We start from the raw sequence: 13,848 nt of genomic DNA, 5'->3' as shown, positions 1-13,848 counted from the left end.
CCAGGAGTTGGACTCAATGATCCTTGTGGGTCCCTTCCAACTCAGCATATTCTGTGATTCTGTGATCTTCCTGTTTCAACAAACACTTTGCAGTGGTTTACTTTTTGCCTCAGTTTATTTCCTCTGATGAAAGTATGAGATGGTATCAAAGTATATTTTGCTACTAACACACTGCTAACATGACTAAAGAAAATTTAAGAAGAGTTAGGAAAGTAAGTAACTTTATAGATGGCTATCTGTTCAGATGGTTGTCTGTTCAGATACTACCCTATTTATTAGAAGTCTTAATGGTTATCTGTGAAAATGGGTTCTGTTTTTAACAAAGTGTTTATTTAGCAGTCAAGTTGAAATTAGAAGAATCTGAGTGCAGTAATCTTCCTACAAGTGAATCTTACACACCTCGGAAGGAGATGTTTGTGAATTGATTAGTGCCACCTTCTGATTCTCATGTTTTAACAGCCAGAAAGTCCTTTGTGTTTGAGTTGAATGAATGTGCTTCGAGTCGCATACTGAAGCTAGAGAAGGATAATCAGAGCTTGCAGAACACAATCCAAGAGCTGAGAGATGCATCCCTGACCTCCAGAGAGAGCAGCCTAAAGTTTGTGGAACTGGAAAAGGAAAATCAACAGCTTAGCAAAAAGGTAATTTGCTCACAGGAACAGAGCTCTTCGGTTTTTAAACACAGTGCACGAAGGGCTGCCCAGCATTCCTGAATGATGAGGGATTGCAGGGAATTCACCCATGTTCCCCATAAGACTGAGCATTTTTTTGGGCCCATCTATTTAAGCGCATTCTAATGCAATTAAGTTTTAATATTTGAATTCTGTCACCTTCTACTTCACTGTCTACTTACTTACATCATTGTAAGCAAAAGTGTTTTTTGGTGCCTGTTTGCCCCGTCAGATTGTACCTGTTGTGTCCCATTTTGTCGTCTTATGGCAGTCACTACTAGGCAAGGAATCTGTGGTCACATTGAACTATTTTTGGTTTTTGAAAGTTTTAATAATATTTCCATGTGAGTCAAATAAATCACACAGGTGAATTCAGGTTATTATTTTTTTAATGTCTTTCTTGCTGTCCAGAGTCCTGGATCAGCTTTTTCTTTGTCTTGTCCTTTTGGCTGTTATAAATTCTCTCATGCGTGTCTCTCTCTCTGCAAAGATCTTGTTTCTTCTAGTCTTTGTAACATGCAGGTCATCACTTTGTAAATTTACTTATATATATGTGTGTTGCACTCTGTTATTAACTGTGATTACATTTAGCTCAAAAGCCAGCTCAGTGCTTGTCCTTGTGAAATGCACTGCTCAGTTCACCTCCAGCTACTAGCCTTATTTATGTCTGACCAGTAACTTGAGTCCTCAAATATGATTAATTGAGCCAAGTGCTGCTGAGGAAAGAGAATGCTTGCTACTCTAAGTATAAAACAATTTTCATGTTGAATTTTTTCCACATTCCATACAATTTGATAAATTATCCAGAATATAAGGCTCATTTCTCCTTTTCCCATTACTGCTGTAACCTGTGTGTGTGATGTTGGTGCAAAGATTTCTGTTCTGTTTGGCTTACCTATGAACTAACTGAATGCTTTAAAGGACAAGGGGAGAAATGCTGGTTGTGGATTACCCGACTGTAACAAGCAGAGTGCCCATTTCTCTGCCAGGGAAAACAGGTATCCATCACTGGATCATTCCATCTTCTGGAGAGATTCATTTGCCAAGTAGAGACCAGTTCTGCTTCTTGTCATTCCTTTGTGAACAAGGAAAACTACACAAGTTCAGTTCACTGTAATCTTCTTTCCACACTTCCATTTATGACCTGTTGGGTATAAGTAATTCAATCCTGCTCTAATTTACATGCTTAAAATTTGAGACTGAGGCATAGAAAGCACTCAGCAGATACCTGTGGTGTACAGCAATGTAAGTCACTTGAACAACTGTGGTCAACCTTTGGCTTTGCCCCAGGCAGATTCCTGTGGGCACCTCCCGTTATGGCACTGTATTGGTGCCAACAGTTGATTCCAGAATTAGTCTGATGTTTTTGATGATGATGAATGCATTGACATGGTGGGGTCACCTACAGGTCTGGCAGTTCTGTAAGACAAAAACCAGTAGTGGGGAACACCTTTGTGGTGAAAAGAGGACACCACATATATCAAACCAATTAAGAAAAAAATAGCAGGTAAAAATACTATTGTTAAGAGAAAGTAAAATGCTTGAAATCTTCACCAGAAAAACACAGAATATGATAGGAGCTGCTGACTGAAAACCACAGGCCAGTCAAGTTGAAGGACTTCACCTCCCATTCAGGAAAATTTTGGAAAAAAAATTGGTAGACAGCATTCTGTCTGTGCAAGACAGTGAGTGTCAGTTTACAGAGACCTGATACATCATATGTAAAATAATCTTGATTTGAGATGTTTGAATTTGTTTTAATCTTGCCTTTCTCAAATATGTTTTTTACTTCTCTCACACATGTATCCTCTCAATTAGAGGGTACCCATGTCCACAGCAGGGTGTGCAAAGGAGAGAGGGAAAATAATAGGCAAAGTCTCTGCGATTCATTGCAAAATGGTTACTACAGTAGGCAGGGGAAAGTGTAACAGTTCTTGAGGACTGTTAAAGTCAAGCATGTATAAGTCAGAGGACAAAAGATAAAGAAGTGTTTTTCTTAAATGTTGTGTGCCCTTGGGGTTTTTTTTGCAATTTTCCTGAGATACCCATAGTAAAATCTTACCTCCCTAAAGTCGTTTAACTGGGCTGAGACTTCATCCACTCTCTGGGACTTCCAAAAGTTTTTGTTCGAGTATGGTTGTCTGTCAACTGATCTAGTGCTTAGAAGCATCATGTAGCCAAAATAGGATTATTCAGGTAGTACAATAGGAGATGTTATGAAGGAAAAGTCACAGATATCTTTTTTTCCTTTCTTGCAAGGTTTTCAGAGGAGCTAATAGTAGAAAACCTTCCTTTTGGGCACAGTCAAGTAGTAGCAGTCCAAGTACCCGTCTGTTTTCTCTGCCTTTCTGACTTACTGAAATAAGCTGTAAACAGTAATGTCTTACTTGCCTCCAGTTTTCTGGGAAGTGCAAATGAAGATTAGCTATTGCTGAGCTACTGAGTTTGTTCCAGCTTTCTCTGTACAGCTCCTTTGAGACCCATGAACCTCAGCATGGTTACATTTCTAACTGTTAAGCCCTCCTTATCTCCAATCTGGGCAGCCCCTGCTTGTTTAAACACTTCCTATAATGAGGCGCATGTTGACATAGGCAGAGCCCAGCCTCCAGCTATTTCCCACTTTTAAGTTATGTCTAATACCTCTTTCACTGACATTTTCACTGTTGACAGAATTCGTAATACCAACACAAAAATGAGCTGATACTTGTGCAGAGCTGTAGGTGCTCACAGTACTTTACAAGCTTAAAAAGGAACACTTCCTGACTTGGAGAGCCTACCCTAGCTCTCTGAGCCTCTGGGTTCTACATACTGAAGATTTACTGCTTTTCAGTTCTTCGTGCATTATGAGTACAACTTTAAAAAGGAGCGAGTATGAAAACATCATTCATTGTAGGACTGGAGCCTTATTCACAGATCATTCAAATCCAGTATTGTCACCCGCTGGGGAAAAGAGGGCCGACAGAACACAGGAGAGGGAAGGTAAACTTGGTAACTCCAGTGCTTTACTGCTTTTCCTCCATTCCTGTTTTAGGTTGCTGTTTTGGTTTTTTTAATGCTGTTGCTCACTGAAGTGGCCTAATAACTTTCTCTGCATTCACTGATAGAGTAAGACCATCAATAATGGAGAGGGTAGGAGGAGGCAAGACCCTCAGAAAGGTGAGCACCAGAATCTTAATCACTGCTGACAGGAGCACAACAGAGCATTCAGGCAGACAGGTGAACGAAGCATTTTTTACTGCTATACCTTATATGTTCTGATCTTAATAGGCATGAAGGAGATTCTTGGCACTGTGAGAAAAACAAAACAGTCCCTTTCCTCCTCTGAGACTGGCAAGCTGCAAAAGGGAAGGATTGAATCTTTTAGCCATAGTCCCCATCTCATATCTCTCTGGTCTTCAAAATAACTGAAAAGTGCAAACAGTCCTTGTGTCAAACTGTGGATGATGTGGTTTGCTGTGTTCTCTCCACACAGATTGAGAAGTTGCAAAATCAAATTGAAAAAGAGAAGCAAAGTAATCAAGATTTGGAAACCTTGAGTGAGGAGCTGATAAAAGATAAAGAGCAGCTACAAGTCGTCATGGAGACTCTAAAAGCTGACAAAGACAGACAGGTGCAAACTTCACAAATATAATTTAACAACATATGCTCAGTAGTGGTAATTTAGTGATGTCATTTAGAGCATGAGGTTCTCTCAGGGAGATAGAGCAATTTGAGAACTATTAAGTGCAGGTTGAACTCGTTCAAATATAGGTTAAAGGCTTCTTCAAGTGAAAAGGCCCAGCATGTTTTGCTAATTACTGCTCTTGTTACCATAAGGGAATCTGTCCTGTTTATAAGGACAGATCTTCCCTCTTTGAAGAAAAAAGCCCCTGGATCTTACTAAATGGAATACCAGCTGGTTTTAGGATGTGCAAATAAATCCCCATTTTATTGCAGAAGATTGGTCTTTTGCCAGCTGTATGACCTGATCAGTTCAGTTGAGGTTTTTTTAGCCACGCAGCCTTCTTTGCCCTGTTTAAAAAAGATGCTGAGAAAGCATTTATGTCTTCTGGATTGATATTTTAAATGCCCCTCAGTTTTTACTGCTGTGCTGCAGTTCATGTGCAATGCCTGGAAACTCTCTTGTTACAGGTTTGTGCAAGGTATCATCTGTATTAATTTGACTAATAAAGAGAACACAGACACAGATCATTAGAGACTGGTCTGAATATTCTCAACCTGTATTAAAATTTACTCTAAGTTTTTGTGAGGTGAAGATTAAATAGAAAAATGTCTTATTTGTGTAGTGCTTTTCATCTTGAGGGATTCTTACCCAGACTTTTCCCTGGGAAACTGCACTTTACCAACAAGGTCTTACAATTCAGTTAAAACAAGTATAAACTCTCTGTGGCAAGAATTAATAAATGCCTCTAAGGTAGGGCAGAAAGTAAAACCAGAAATATCCTCAATTGTCAGAAAGGGGCAGATTTGGATTTTTTCAAGTGTAAGTACTTTTGATTTCTGTGGCTGTTGTCTGGTATAAGAATTGAATATGAATTGCAGTCTAAATTACAGTTGCATTAGCTGAAACTTGACCAGTGGGATAAATGTACTGTCCTTACAGAAAGCGTGTCCTTAATGACATCTATAACTGCTCTACATTTTCAAGCATTCTGAGCTTTCTGACATTTTATCAAAAGATAATTTCAGTCTTCAGATCCCAAAGATGAAGGTAAACCTGGGCAGAAAGATAACCTTTATTAAGAATGATTTGTAAGAAAGCATGTTCTCCAAGTGTTCTTTGAAGGTCTTCTATCTCCTTTCTCCTTCTTCCTCAGCTGTCTTAGCTGGTAGCAGGAGTATAGCACTATTTTCAATTTATGAAAATCATGGGTTACCGGAGGTAACAAGTTTTTTCAGTAGTTTGGGTTCTTGGTTATAGTCTGGGAAAACTGTTGAGAAATTTGTCTTGGATTAAATGGATATGGTTTTGTTAACAATCATCTGTCTGCTTTAGGACTAATTTGTACTGCATTTCTAAGGTAGATGAGTAACATTTTCATGACTGTTTATGTAGATACAGGACCTTAAACAAGAAAATGATCACCTTAATCAAGTCGTCTTATCCCTGAGACAAAGATCACAAGTGAGCAGCGAGGCAAGAGTGAAAGATATTGAAAAAGAGAACAAAATCCTTCATGAAACAGTTACTGAGACAAGTAGCAAACTGAGCAAGCTGGAATTTGAGAAGAAACAATTGCAAAAGGATTTTGACCAAGTTAGAGAAAAAGTGGAAAGAGTGGAAGAAATGGAAAAAGAACTCCACCGGCTGGAGAGGGAGAACGAACAGCTCACAAAGAAGGCAGCAGTGATGAAAATAGTGACAGAAAAAGTGGAAGTTCTTGAGCAGGAGAATGGGGATCTAGAAGTGGAAAATAGGAAGCTAAGAAAATCCTTGGACACACTGCAGAATATTTCCATCCGGCTTGGGGACCTGGAAAGGGACAACAAGCAATTGGATGAAGAAAATCTGGAGCTTAGAAGAGTGGTGGAGACCATGAGATTTACCAGCACAAAAATGGCACAAATAGAAGCAGAAAATAAAGACTTGGAGAGGGAGAAAGAGGACTTAAGAAAGAATGTGGAAATGTTAAAAGCAATGAACAAGAAGTCAGAGAGACTGGAGCTAAGCTATCAGAGTGTCAACTCTGAAAACCAGAGACTTCAGCAAATTGTGGAGAACAGCAATAAAAAGATCCAAGAGTTAGAAAAAGAAGTACAGGGAATGGAGAGTGAAAATCAGGTCCTCCAGAGAAACCTTGAGGAGCTAAAGGTTTCTGCCAAACGACTAGAGAGGTTAGAAAAGGAGAACAAAGCCCTAGAACAAGAAATATCTCAGCTTGAGAAAGACAAAAAAATGCTAGAGAAAGAGACGAAACGGCTTTGGCAGCAAGTGGAGCTGAAAGATGCTATTTTGGATGATAGTACAGTAAAGTTGGCAGTTGCTGAGAAAGAAAACAAGACACTAGAAAAAGAAATTGCTCGATTCAGAGATTCATCTACTAAGCTGAAAGAATTTGAAAAGGACAATAAAGATCTCCTAAAGCAAGTGACAATTGATAAGAGAACACTAGCTACATTGAGAGAGGTAAGCAAAATAATTCTACTGGGTTGTATGATGCTATTTTTTTTTCAGGTCTGTGAGGTATCTGAGGGAGACATCTGTCCCATAGGAGATCTTCACAGCCTTAACAGCCATCACTGGATAGTGTTGCCTTGGGGAATGGAATGTGCCAAAAACTGCAATGTACTGCTTTGTGCCCACAACACAGTCTCAAAATGACATCTTTTTTCGTGCAGAATAAGGTTTTAACACAGCTCCCATGTGGTGTGTATAAACCAAAGACTTTGGTACTTTCTCTAACCCTGTGACCATAAAATTGTTTGCTAACATGAGAGCTTCAGTAGGGGAGATTGAATCTCAAGCTTAGAAGTTAGAGCACTTGTTGAGGACCCATTGACATCCCTGTTCTGAGACAGACAAGAACCATCCCAGATGGCCAACCTAACCCTTTCAGTAACAGCTGCACCAGGTTTCTGCTTTACAGCTCCTTACAGTGTTTTTCCCCAGGAGCTTCCCTGCTGAGTGAGAGTGTGCCAAGTAGCAGTGCTCTGTTCCCATACTGAGCATTAGGACATTGGCAGTCTAATGATGTGTGTACTAGAACCTGACACTCATTATATGAGCAGATTCAGGTTATTGCAACTTGCTCTCATTGCCTGTCCCAGCTGCTGATGTCCTGCCAAAAACAGGTTTTCTGTGAAAGAACATTAAAAGGAAAAAAGGATTGTGCTGCAATAGCTCAGTGAAATAAGTAAATTTAGCAAGACTAATGCAGTAAGCAATTACTTATTTGAAGGTTTAGTTTTATTTTAGTTTTTGAAGCATTAGTTTAATTTTGAGAAGGATAAATAAAGTCTTATGAGAAACATTTGAAACAGTCCTAAGATATGTTTATATCCAACTTTCCTTAAAAATAAAGCTAATAGTAGCATTTCTGAGAAGGCTTCTTTTTAATCTTTCCCTTTTCAGGCTTTTGCAAATTTCCAGTGGTGTAGACCCATCTTCCTTTCCTTAGTTACTTTCTATAGATTCTGCAGACGAAGTTGAAAGGACCTATTTACAGACCATTGGACTGGCACTGACCTAAAACCATACCTTTTTTTCCTTGCCATGTGAATGAATGCATTGCTTAATTTGTACTATCAGAGGACTATTGAATACCTACAGTTTAACCAAGTATTTTTAAAGATTTTACTCTTGCTTCTATTTGATATTCAGGATAATCTTTTTTTTCTTTACTTGCAGTTCTTCAGTAACTTTGTTGTTCTTTCTTTCTGCATTGTTTAAGAAAACTTTAAGCAAAAAACATGAGCAGTGTAGATCTCTATGGTACATTTGTATTTCAGAGAATTTTGAATGGTAGGGATCTTTGCACTTATTAAAAAATAATTTGTTCCTTACAGAAATGCAGGCTGGTATTATGTCTTCTCAGGCCATTTCCACACAGACTACTCACTGGCATAACAGCAAATCACTGTCCCAGTATACCTTCTGCTACAGCTCCATCAACTCTCCCCCTTGTATGACTTCCTTGTCAGATTCTGCTTAAGTTTCTTCCCAAAGAAACCCAAATGGAACCAGACTGCACCAGTAGATACCAGAATAAGTGACCAATCTAGTCTCCAGAGCTGTCCTGTTTCTTGGACTACAACGTAAATATGCTTTTTAAATTTTGGGCAGTAATTCACCATATCTCAGAAACTCAGTGTGCTATTCACTATTGACCCTGTTACCAAGTCCCTTGAAAATACCATCTTAGCCATATTATCTCAGGAAACTTTCATCCTGAAGTCCTGTCACTCCTCTGTGTATATGCCAGTGCTGACAGGGCTTTTTGTCTTAGCTTAGAGGTGGGAACTCCCTCTGCTGGTGTCCCCTGCCCTGCACACATCTCTCTGTGGCACAAAGATGGGATGTCTCCTGGCCCACACACATTCCTTCTTTTGGCAGGTGGGCATGATGCCAGCATTGGCCAAAGTAATTCAGTACAGTGAGTGAGACAAAGGCCGAAAGAAGCATTCTACAGATTTATTTCAAGTAACCTATAAATAAAAGCAATCAGTTTAATTCTGCTTTCAGCTGTCACTGATGAAGAATTTTAGCTGACCTGCTTGAAACTAGGATTTTATCCTATGACTTTTTCAGTACTTTAAAAAAAAATATATATTGCTGGATAATTGTCACCACCCTTTGCATAGCAACTAATCATGTTAGTGCTGTTATAGGATTTGGTCCTGGAGAAGCTGAAGAGTCAACAGTTGTCTAGTGAGCTAGACAAACTGAGCCAGGAACTGGAGAAGATAGGATTGAACAAAGAGCTGCTACTAGAGGATGACAATGGCAATGGTGACACGTAAGGAAACTGAACTTTCCTAGTAACTTTTGAGCTTAGCCTAACTCAAGCCCTTTGCCTTTCTTTTTTGGTTCTCATCTGTCTCGTTCCAATTGCCTGTAACAATTTTGGTTATAAACCACATTTTTCTGAGGCAAGCTTGGCAGTATACTGTAGGTTTTGCAAATTGTTTTCTTGGGTGGAAGGAAGAAATGTTATTTTCTCTCTCCATGCTAGCAGTGTTACTACAGTTTCACTGTACTCCCCAGCAGAGTAGCTATTTTAGCATATATTTTTTTTATAGTCTCTTTACAAGTAAGAACAGTGTCTATTCAACAGTGTCTATCATTAATGCATGTAATTGGTGATGTAGCCACCTGTTAACATAAACATAGATGCTGCCTAAGTAATTCCTGATTGCAAGAAATTCCTTTGCAAGTCCTACAGTGATGAACAAAGAAAACCCCGACACAACCACCCATGTGTATATAGGCTTCTTGGTAAGACCTAATTAGAGAAACATACCCATCTCATAGGAGTCTTTAGACTGTGAATTTTTCTTGTCAAGAATATAAAAAGAGTCATGAAGAAATTTCTGTAAATTAGGGCAAAAAGAGAAAAACTTTTTTTTTTCAAGTTATGTAACTCTTTGGTATTTCTATAGAACCATGCTGGTGTTACCTCTATTAAAATTGACTGGATTTTCCAAAAGCAACTTCTCCAGCTATAATCTATCAGTAACAATCTGCAGCAGTAGAGGGAATAATTTTCCTGAAGAATAAAGCACGTGTAATTTAATATGTAGTGAGATTTGGAATGGGTGAAGGTGAAGTCTGCTGTATAGGTGGTGGCTCATATCCTCGTGGCAGAATTGGAGAGCTGTTATCGTGTTTTTCAGAAAATACAAGGTTTTGGAGAGCAAAACTGAGTCAGCACTAAAATCAACACTAGCTTTGAAAGAGGAAAAGATTGCAATGCTGGAAGCTCAAGTGAAAGACTCTCTGAACTTGAACCAGCAGTTACAGAATGATCTAAATATGGTAAGAGGTTAACTGACTTTTAATCGTTCACATTGCAGTTCTGCACATTCACATGTTTGGGGTTTTTTTGAGGAGTTTTTGTGTGGTTTCTTGTTTTGTTTTTAAGAACAGGCTGGCTCTGTCTGCCCCTCCCCATACACATGCTTCCCAAGAACCTTTTTTGACTGGACTGCCTTTTCTTGTCCCTTTCTATATAATGACACCAAATTCATAAAAAATTTGAGACTAGGGACACAGCAGGAGGGGATTTTTGCATAATCGCTCTTTGCAGATCTGTTTTCCCATGGGGTTTTTTTCATTGCCATGGTCTTGTTTTTCTGCCTTGTTTAGTGGAAACATAGGCTGAGGAAGGCTGCAGTTGAAACATCTCACAGAAGAACAACCTGTTTGTTAGGTGACAATGACCTTGAGTCAAAGGGCACCTGACTGGAGGCCAAGAGATGTAGATTCTTCTGCTTCTCTGTGTCTCAGTTTCCCCATCTGTGCAGTGAGTGTTGTTGAAACTTTGAAAGTCTGTACAGTGCAAGAGAGAAGCATCATATCCCTTCCTTATTAATACATAATCCCAGTTCACTCAGTGTTGAAGGTTGTTGCTTGTTGGCTTTGTAGATGAAGAAGGACTTTGATGCACTTAAGCAGACTCAACAGGATGGGCAGTATGACCAGAATTCACTGAGATGTTCAGCAGAGGAACTCATTCCCAACCAGCCAATGAATGAGAAATTGGAAATGGGACACGAAGAGGCTACGGTAGAGCTGCTGAAACTGAAGGACAGAGCAATTGAACTGGAAAGGAATGTAAGCCTTCTCCTGTTTCCTATTAGCTCATAGACTTCTCTTGGGATCAGGAATGGATTACTGGCAACCAAATTTTTGAGCTTAAAGGAATCTGGTGGGTTTTCTGGAGCACCTAAGCCTATTAAATCCGTTGGGAGTCTCCTGGGACTGCATGGGACTTAAATGCTTCATATGTCTTGTGTTCCTTTGCAGAGATTGATCCCATGTATAACATCTGTCCTACCTTCATTTAATGCTGGGAAGAGTTTGCTTTTGCATGTTTGTTGCAGAATGGTCATCACCAATTGGTTCTTATCTTTGATAGGACTCCAGATGATCAGAACACCTGTCTCTTTTCTTCCTGTCACCCCTTCAATGCCATCTCTCTTTCAGAACGCAGCCCTGCATACTGAGAAGCAGCTCCTTAAAGAACAGCTAAAGCATTTGGAAACACAGAATGTCTCCTTCAACAATCAAATCCTGACACTACAGAAGCAAAATGTCTTCCTTCAGGAGCACAATACTGCGCTGCAGACGCAGACAGCCAAACTCCAGGTCAGGACAACCTTGCACCTCTGTGCCAGGAGACAGGATTTGATTATAGTAGTGTAGAAGATGACAGCAAATAAGTAAATATTTGTGTTGGTAGGCTGATGTAAAGATAAGACCCATAAGGTGGAGCTTAGTTTGAGGTCTGAATTTCTCCAAGGCAGGAGAAGAAATTCTGTAGCTAATATCTGGTAGCTATCTTCAACAAGAAGGTGTATTTAGAGAGAATTTGTTAAAAACAATGCAACAAAATCCAGATGTGTTACTCCAGAGGCTGCACTTCTAAAATAAAAGAACTTTACTCTTTTTTTCTGTTAATGCTATGCCTGTGAAAGAACTTGGAAGAAATGGAAAGAGGACACAAGTCAACTCCCAAGAGGCATTGTAGCAATGAGTTCCAATCACAGTTTTCATACTTTCATACCAAATGTCAAAGTTGGCAGTGACATACCTGTACTCTTAAAAACTACTTGAATTTTGAAAAAATAATCTTAGCTTGGGAAAGAGTCCAGTTTTAATGGACAACGTTGGATTAGCTCTAATTTTTTTTTGTGACTTTCACTTTACAAGTTTTTCCTCTTGCATGCTCAGTTTTTTTTTTTGTTGTTCTCTTTAATTATTTCTCTCCTGTATTTGAGTTATATTAGCAACATATAAAATCAATGCACTACCTGTCTACTGAAACCAGACTTGTTAGGAGTACTGTGCACATACACGGTGGTGTGGTTAATATTTTTGAGTTTGGGTGAACTTAAGTTTTCTTTACTTGTACACAAATGTGGGATAACTTTTGACTTTGTACATCATTGTCAAGAAGCGATTGAGTTATGAGTATTCCATCTCATCTTGGTTTTCAGGCTCAAGAACTTCTAGTAAAACAATTTGGAGGTTATTGTGATGATTTTCATACTGCTGATAGCATGGTTTTACATGGTGCATACTACCAACAGTAATACCAAAATGATGCCAAATTGTCAATAGATGTCTTAAGTCTACAAGGCAATGGATGCATTCTTGACTAACTCTGTATGGATACAAGGTTCTACAAAATGTTTGTTTTATGTACCAGTAGATGTGAATAAGTAATACTTCCTTTTTATTTGAGAAACTTTAGGTAGAAAATTCAACTCTCAGCTCCCAGAGTGCTTCACTGATGGCCCAGAATGCTTTACTCCAAAATCAGCAGACAGCCAAGGAGAATGAGAATGAAAATCTACTAAAACAGAAGGAGCAGCTGAAAGCAGAGTATGAGTCATTGCTTCAAGACCATGAACACCTTGCTTCACTGCATGAACGGCAGTCTGCAGAGTATGAAATGCTAATAAACCAGCACAGCTGCCTGAAAACATTACACAAAAACCTGGATCTGGAGCACAAAGGTCTGGGTGAGAGGTACGCTCACTGCTCAGGGGTATAAGTGTAGCCAGAATGTGCCCATGTTACAATTTTAGCCTTAAATGTTGGTCTGCAATGTCAAACAGAAATTACTAAATTGTTCCTCTGAAAAAGTGTCTACTCATTCTTGCTGTCATTAGGACATTGCAAAACTCTAGATTGTAGATTTTAGACCTCTAAAGGTGGCAGACCAGAGGTGACTCTGGTGATATTTAGTAACCATGGGCTCAGGTATTGGGAATGCTTTGTCAGAAGTAGCTTAAATGCCTTTACTGCATTAAGGATTTGTGTTATAATATCATGAAGCTTTAAAAGGATTTCCCCGGTTCTACTGTGTGTGGTATCTCTTCTCATCATGAAGTCTGCAAGTCACGTAGGTAGTTGCCCATGTGTGAGTAGTATATATCCTGAGAAATTTAAATCATTGAAGTTTGTGTGTGGCATCAATGTCATGTCAAAGGAGGCTCTCTGATGGAAGCCACATTGACCCAGCTATGAGATAGTGATGTATTACGTATTTTCTTCTAGTTCTCGCAATCTAAAGCTTTTGCTTCACGCCCTTCAATTGAATTAAGGAAATCAGCAATCTGTTTATTGTTTAGTCTCTAGTCACTGTCATTTTCTGACAACTGTGTATGGATTGAACAATATACATAATGTACTACAACATAAATGCCACTCTGCCCACCTCTCAAAACTTTTCTTATACATGTCAGCGATTTTCCTCAAAACACTTTTATTTAGGTTTAATTTCCATGCAAGATCATGAGTTGGGTTCAGACCAACTCAGTGGTGATCCTTTATGGTGGACTGGAAAACCGGCGCTAAACTTTTCTTTCCTGAAGACTAAGGAACTGGCAAATACAATGTGTAGTAGATTTTTACAAAATACAGAAATAAACTGATTGTGATTAAAATATCCACTGGGGCTATGTGACAGGACAGCTGCTTGGCTGTCGACTAAATGAGCTGTAAGTGATT

At 39.1% G+C, this 13,848-nt stretch overlaps 1 protein-coding gene across 4 annotated transcripts in view; it reads left to right on the top strand.

Moving 5' to 3' along the window:
- Positions 1–13,848, top strand: part of CCDC88C (coiled-coil domain containing 88C) — a 100,160-nt gene that overhangs the window by 67,083 nt on the left and 19,229 nt on the right. For all 4 annotated transcript variants that reach the window (XM_064658980.1, XM_064658979.1, XM_064658978.1 and 1 more), the window contains exons 13-20: positions 460–641; positions 4,144–4,281; positions 5,728–6,798; positions 9,000–9,127; positions 10,005–10,146; positions 10,756–10,944; positions 11,317–11,478; positions 12,587–12,864. In XM_064658980.1, the coding sequence (XP_064515050.1) occupies positions 460–641; positions 4,144–4,281; positions 5,728–6,798; positions 9,000–9,127; positions 10,005–10,146; positions 10,756–10,944; positions 11,317–11,478; positions 12,587–12,864 (2,290 nt within the window). The remainder of the gene's footprint in view (positions 1–459; positions 642–4,143; positions 4,282–5,727; positions 6,799–8,999; positions 9,128–10,004; positions 10,147–10,755; positions 10,945–11,316; positions 11,479–12,586; positions 12,865–13,848) is intronic.

The sequence above is a fragment of the Pseudopipra pipra genome, chromosome 6, assembly GCF_036250125.1.
Source record: "Pseudopipra pipra isolate bDixPip1 chromosome 6, bDixPip1.hap1, whole genome shotgun sequence".
NCBI lineage: Eukaryota > Metazoa > Chordata > Aves > Passeriformes > Pipridae > Pseudopipra > Pseudopipra pipra.
Note: the sequence above shows the minus strand (reverse complement) of the source record. Positions and strands in the feature narration are given on the sequence as shown.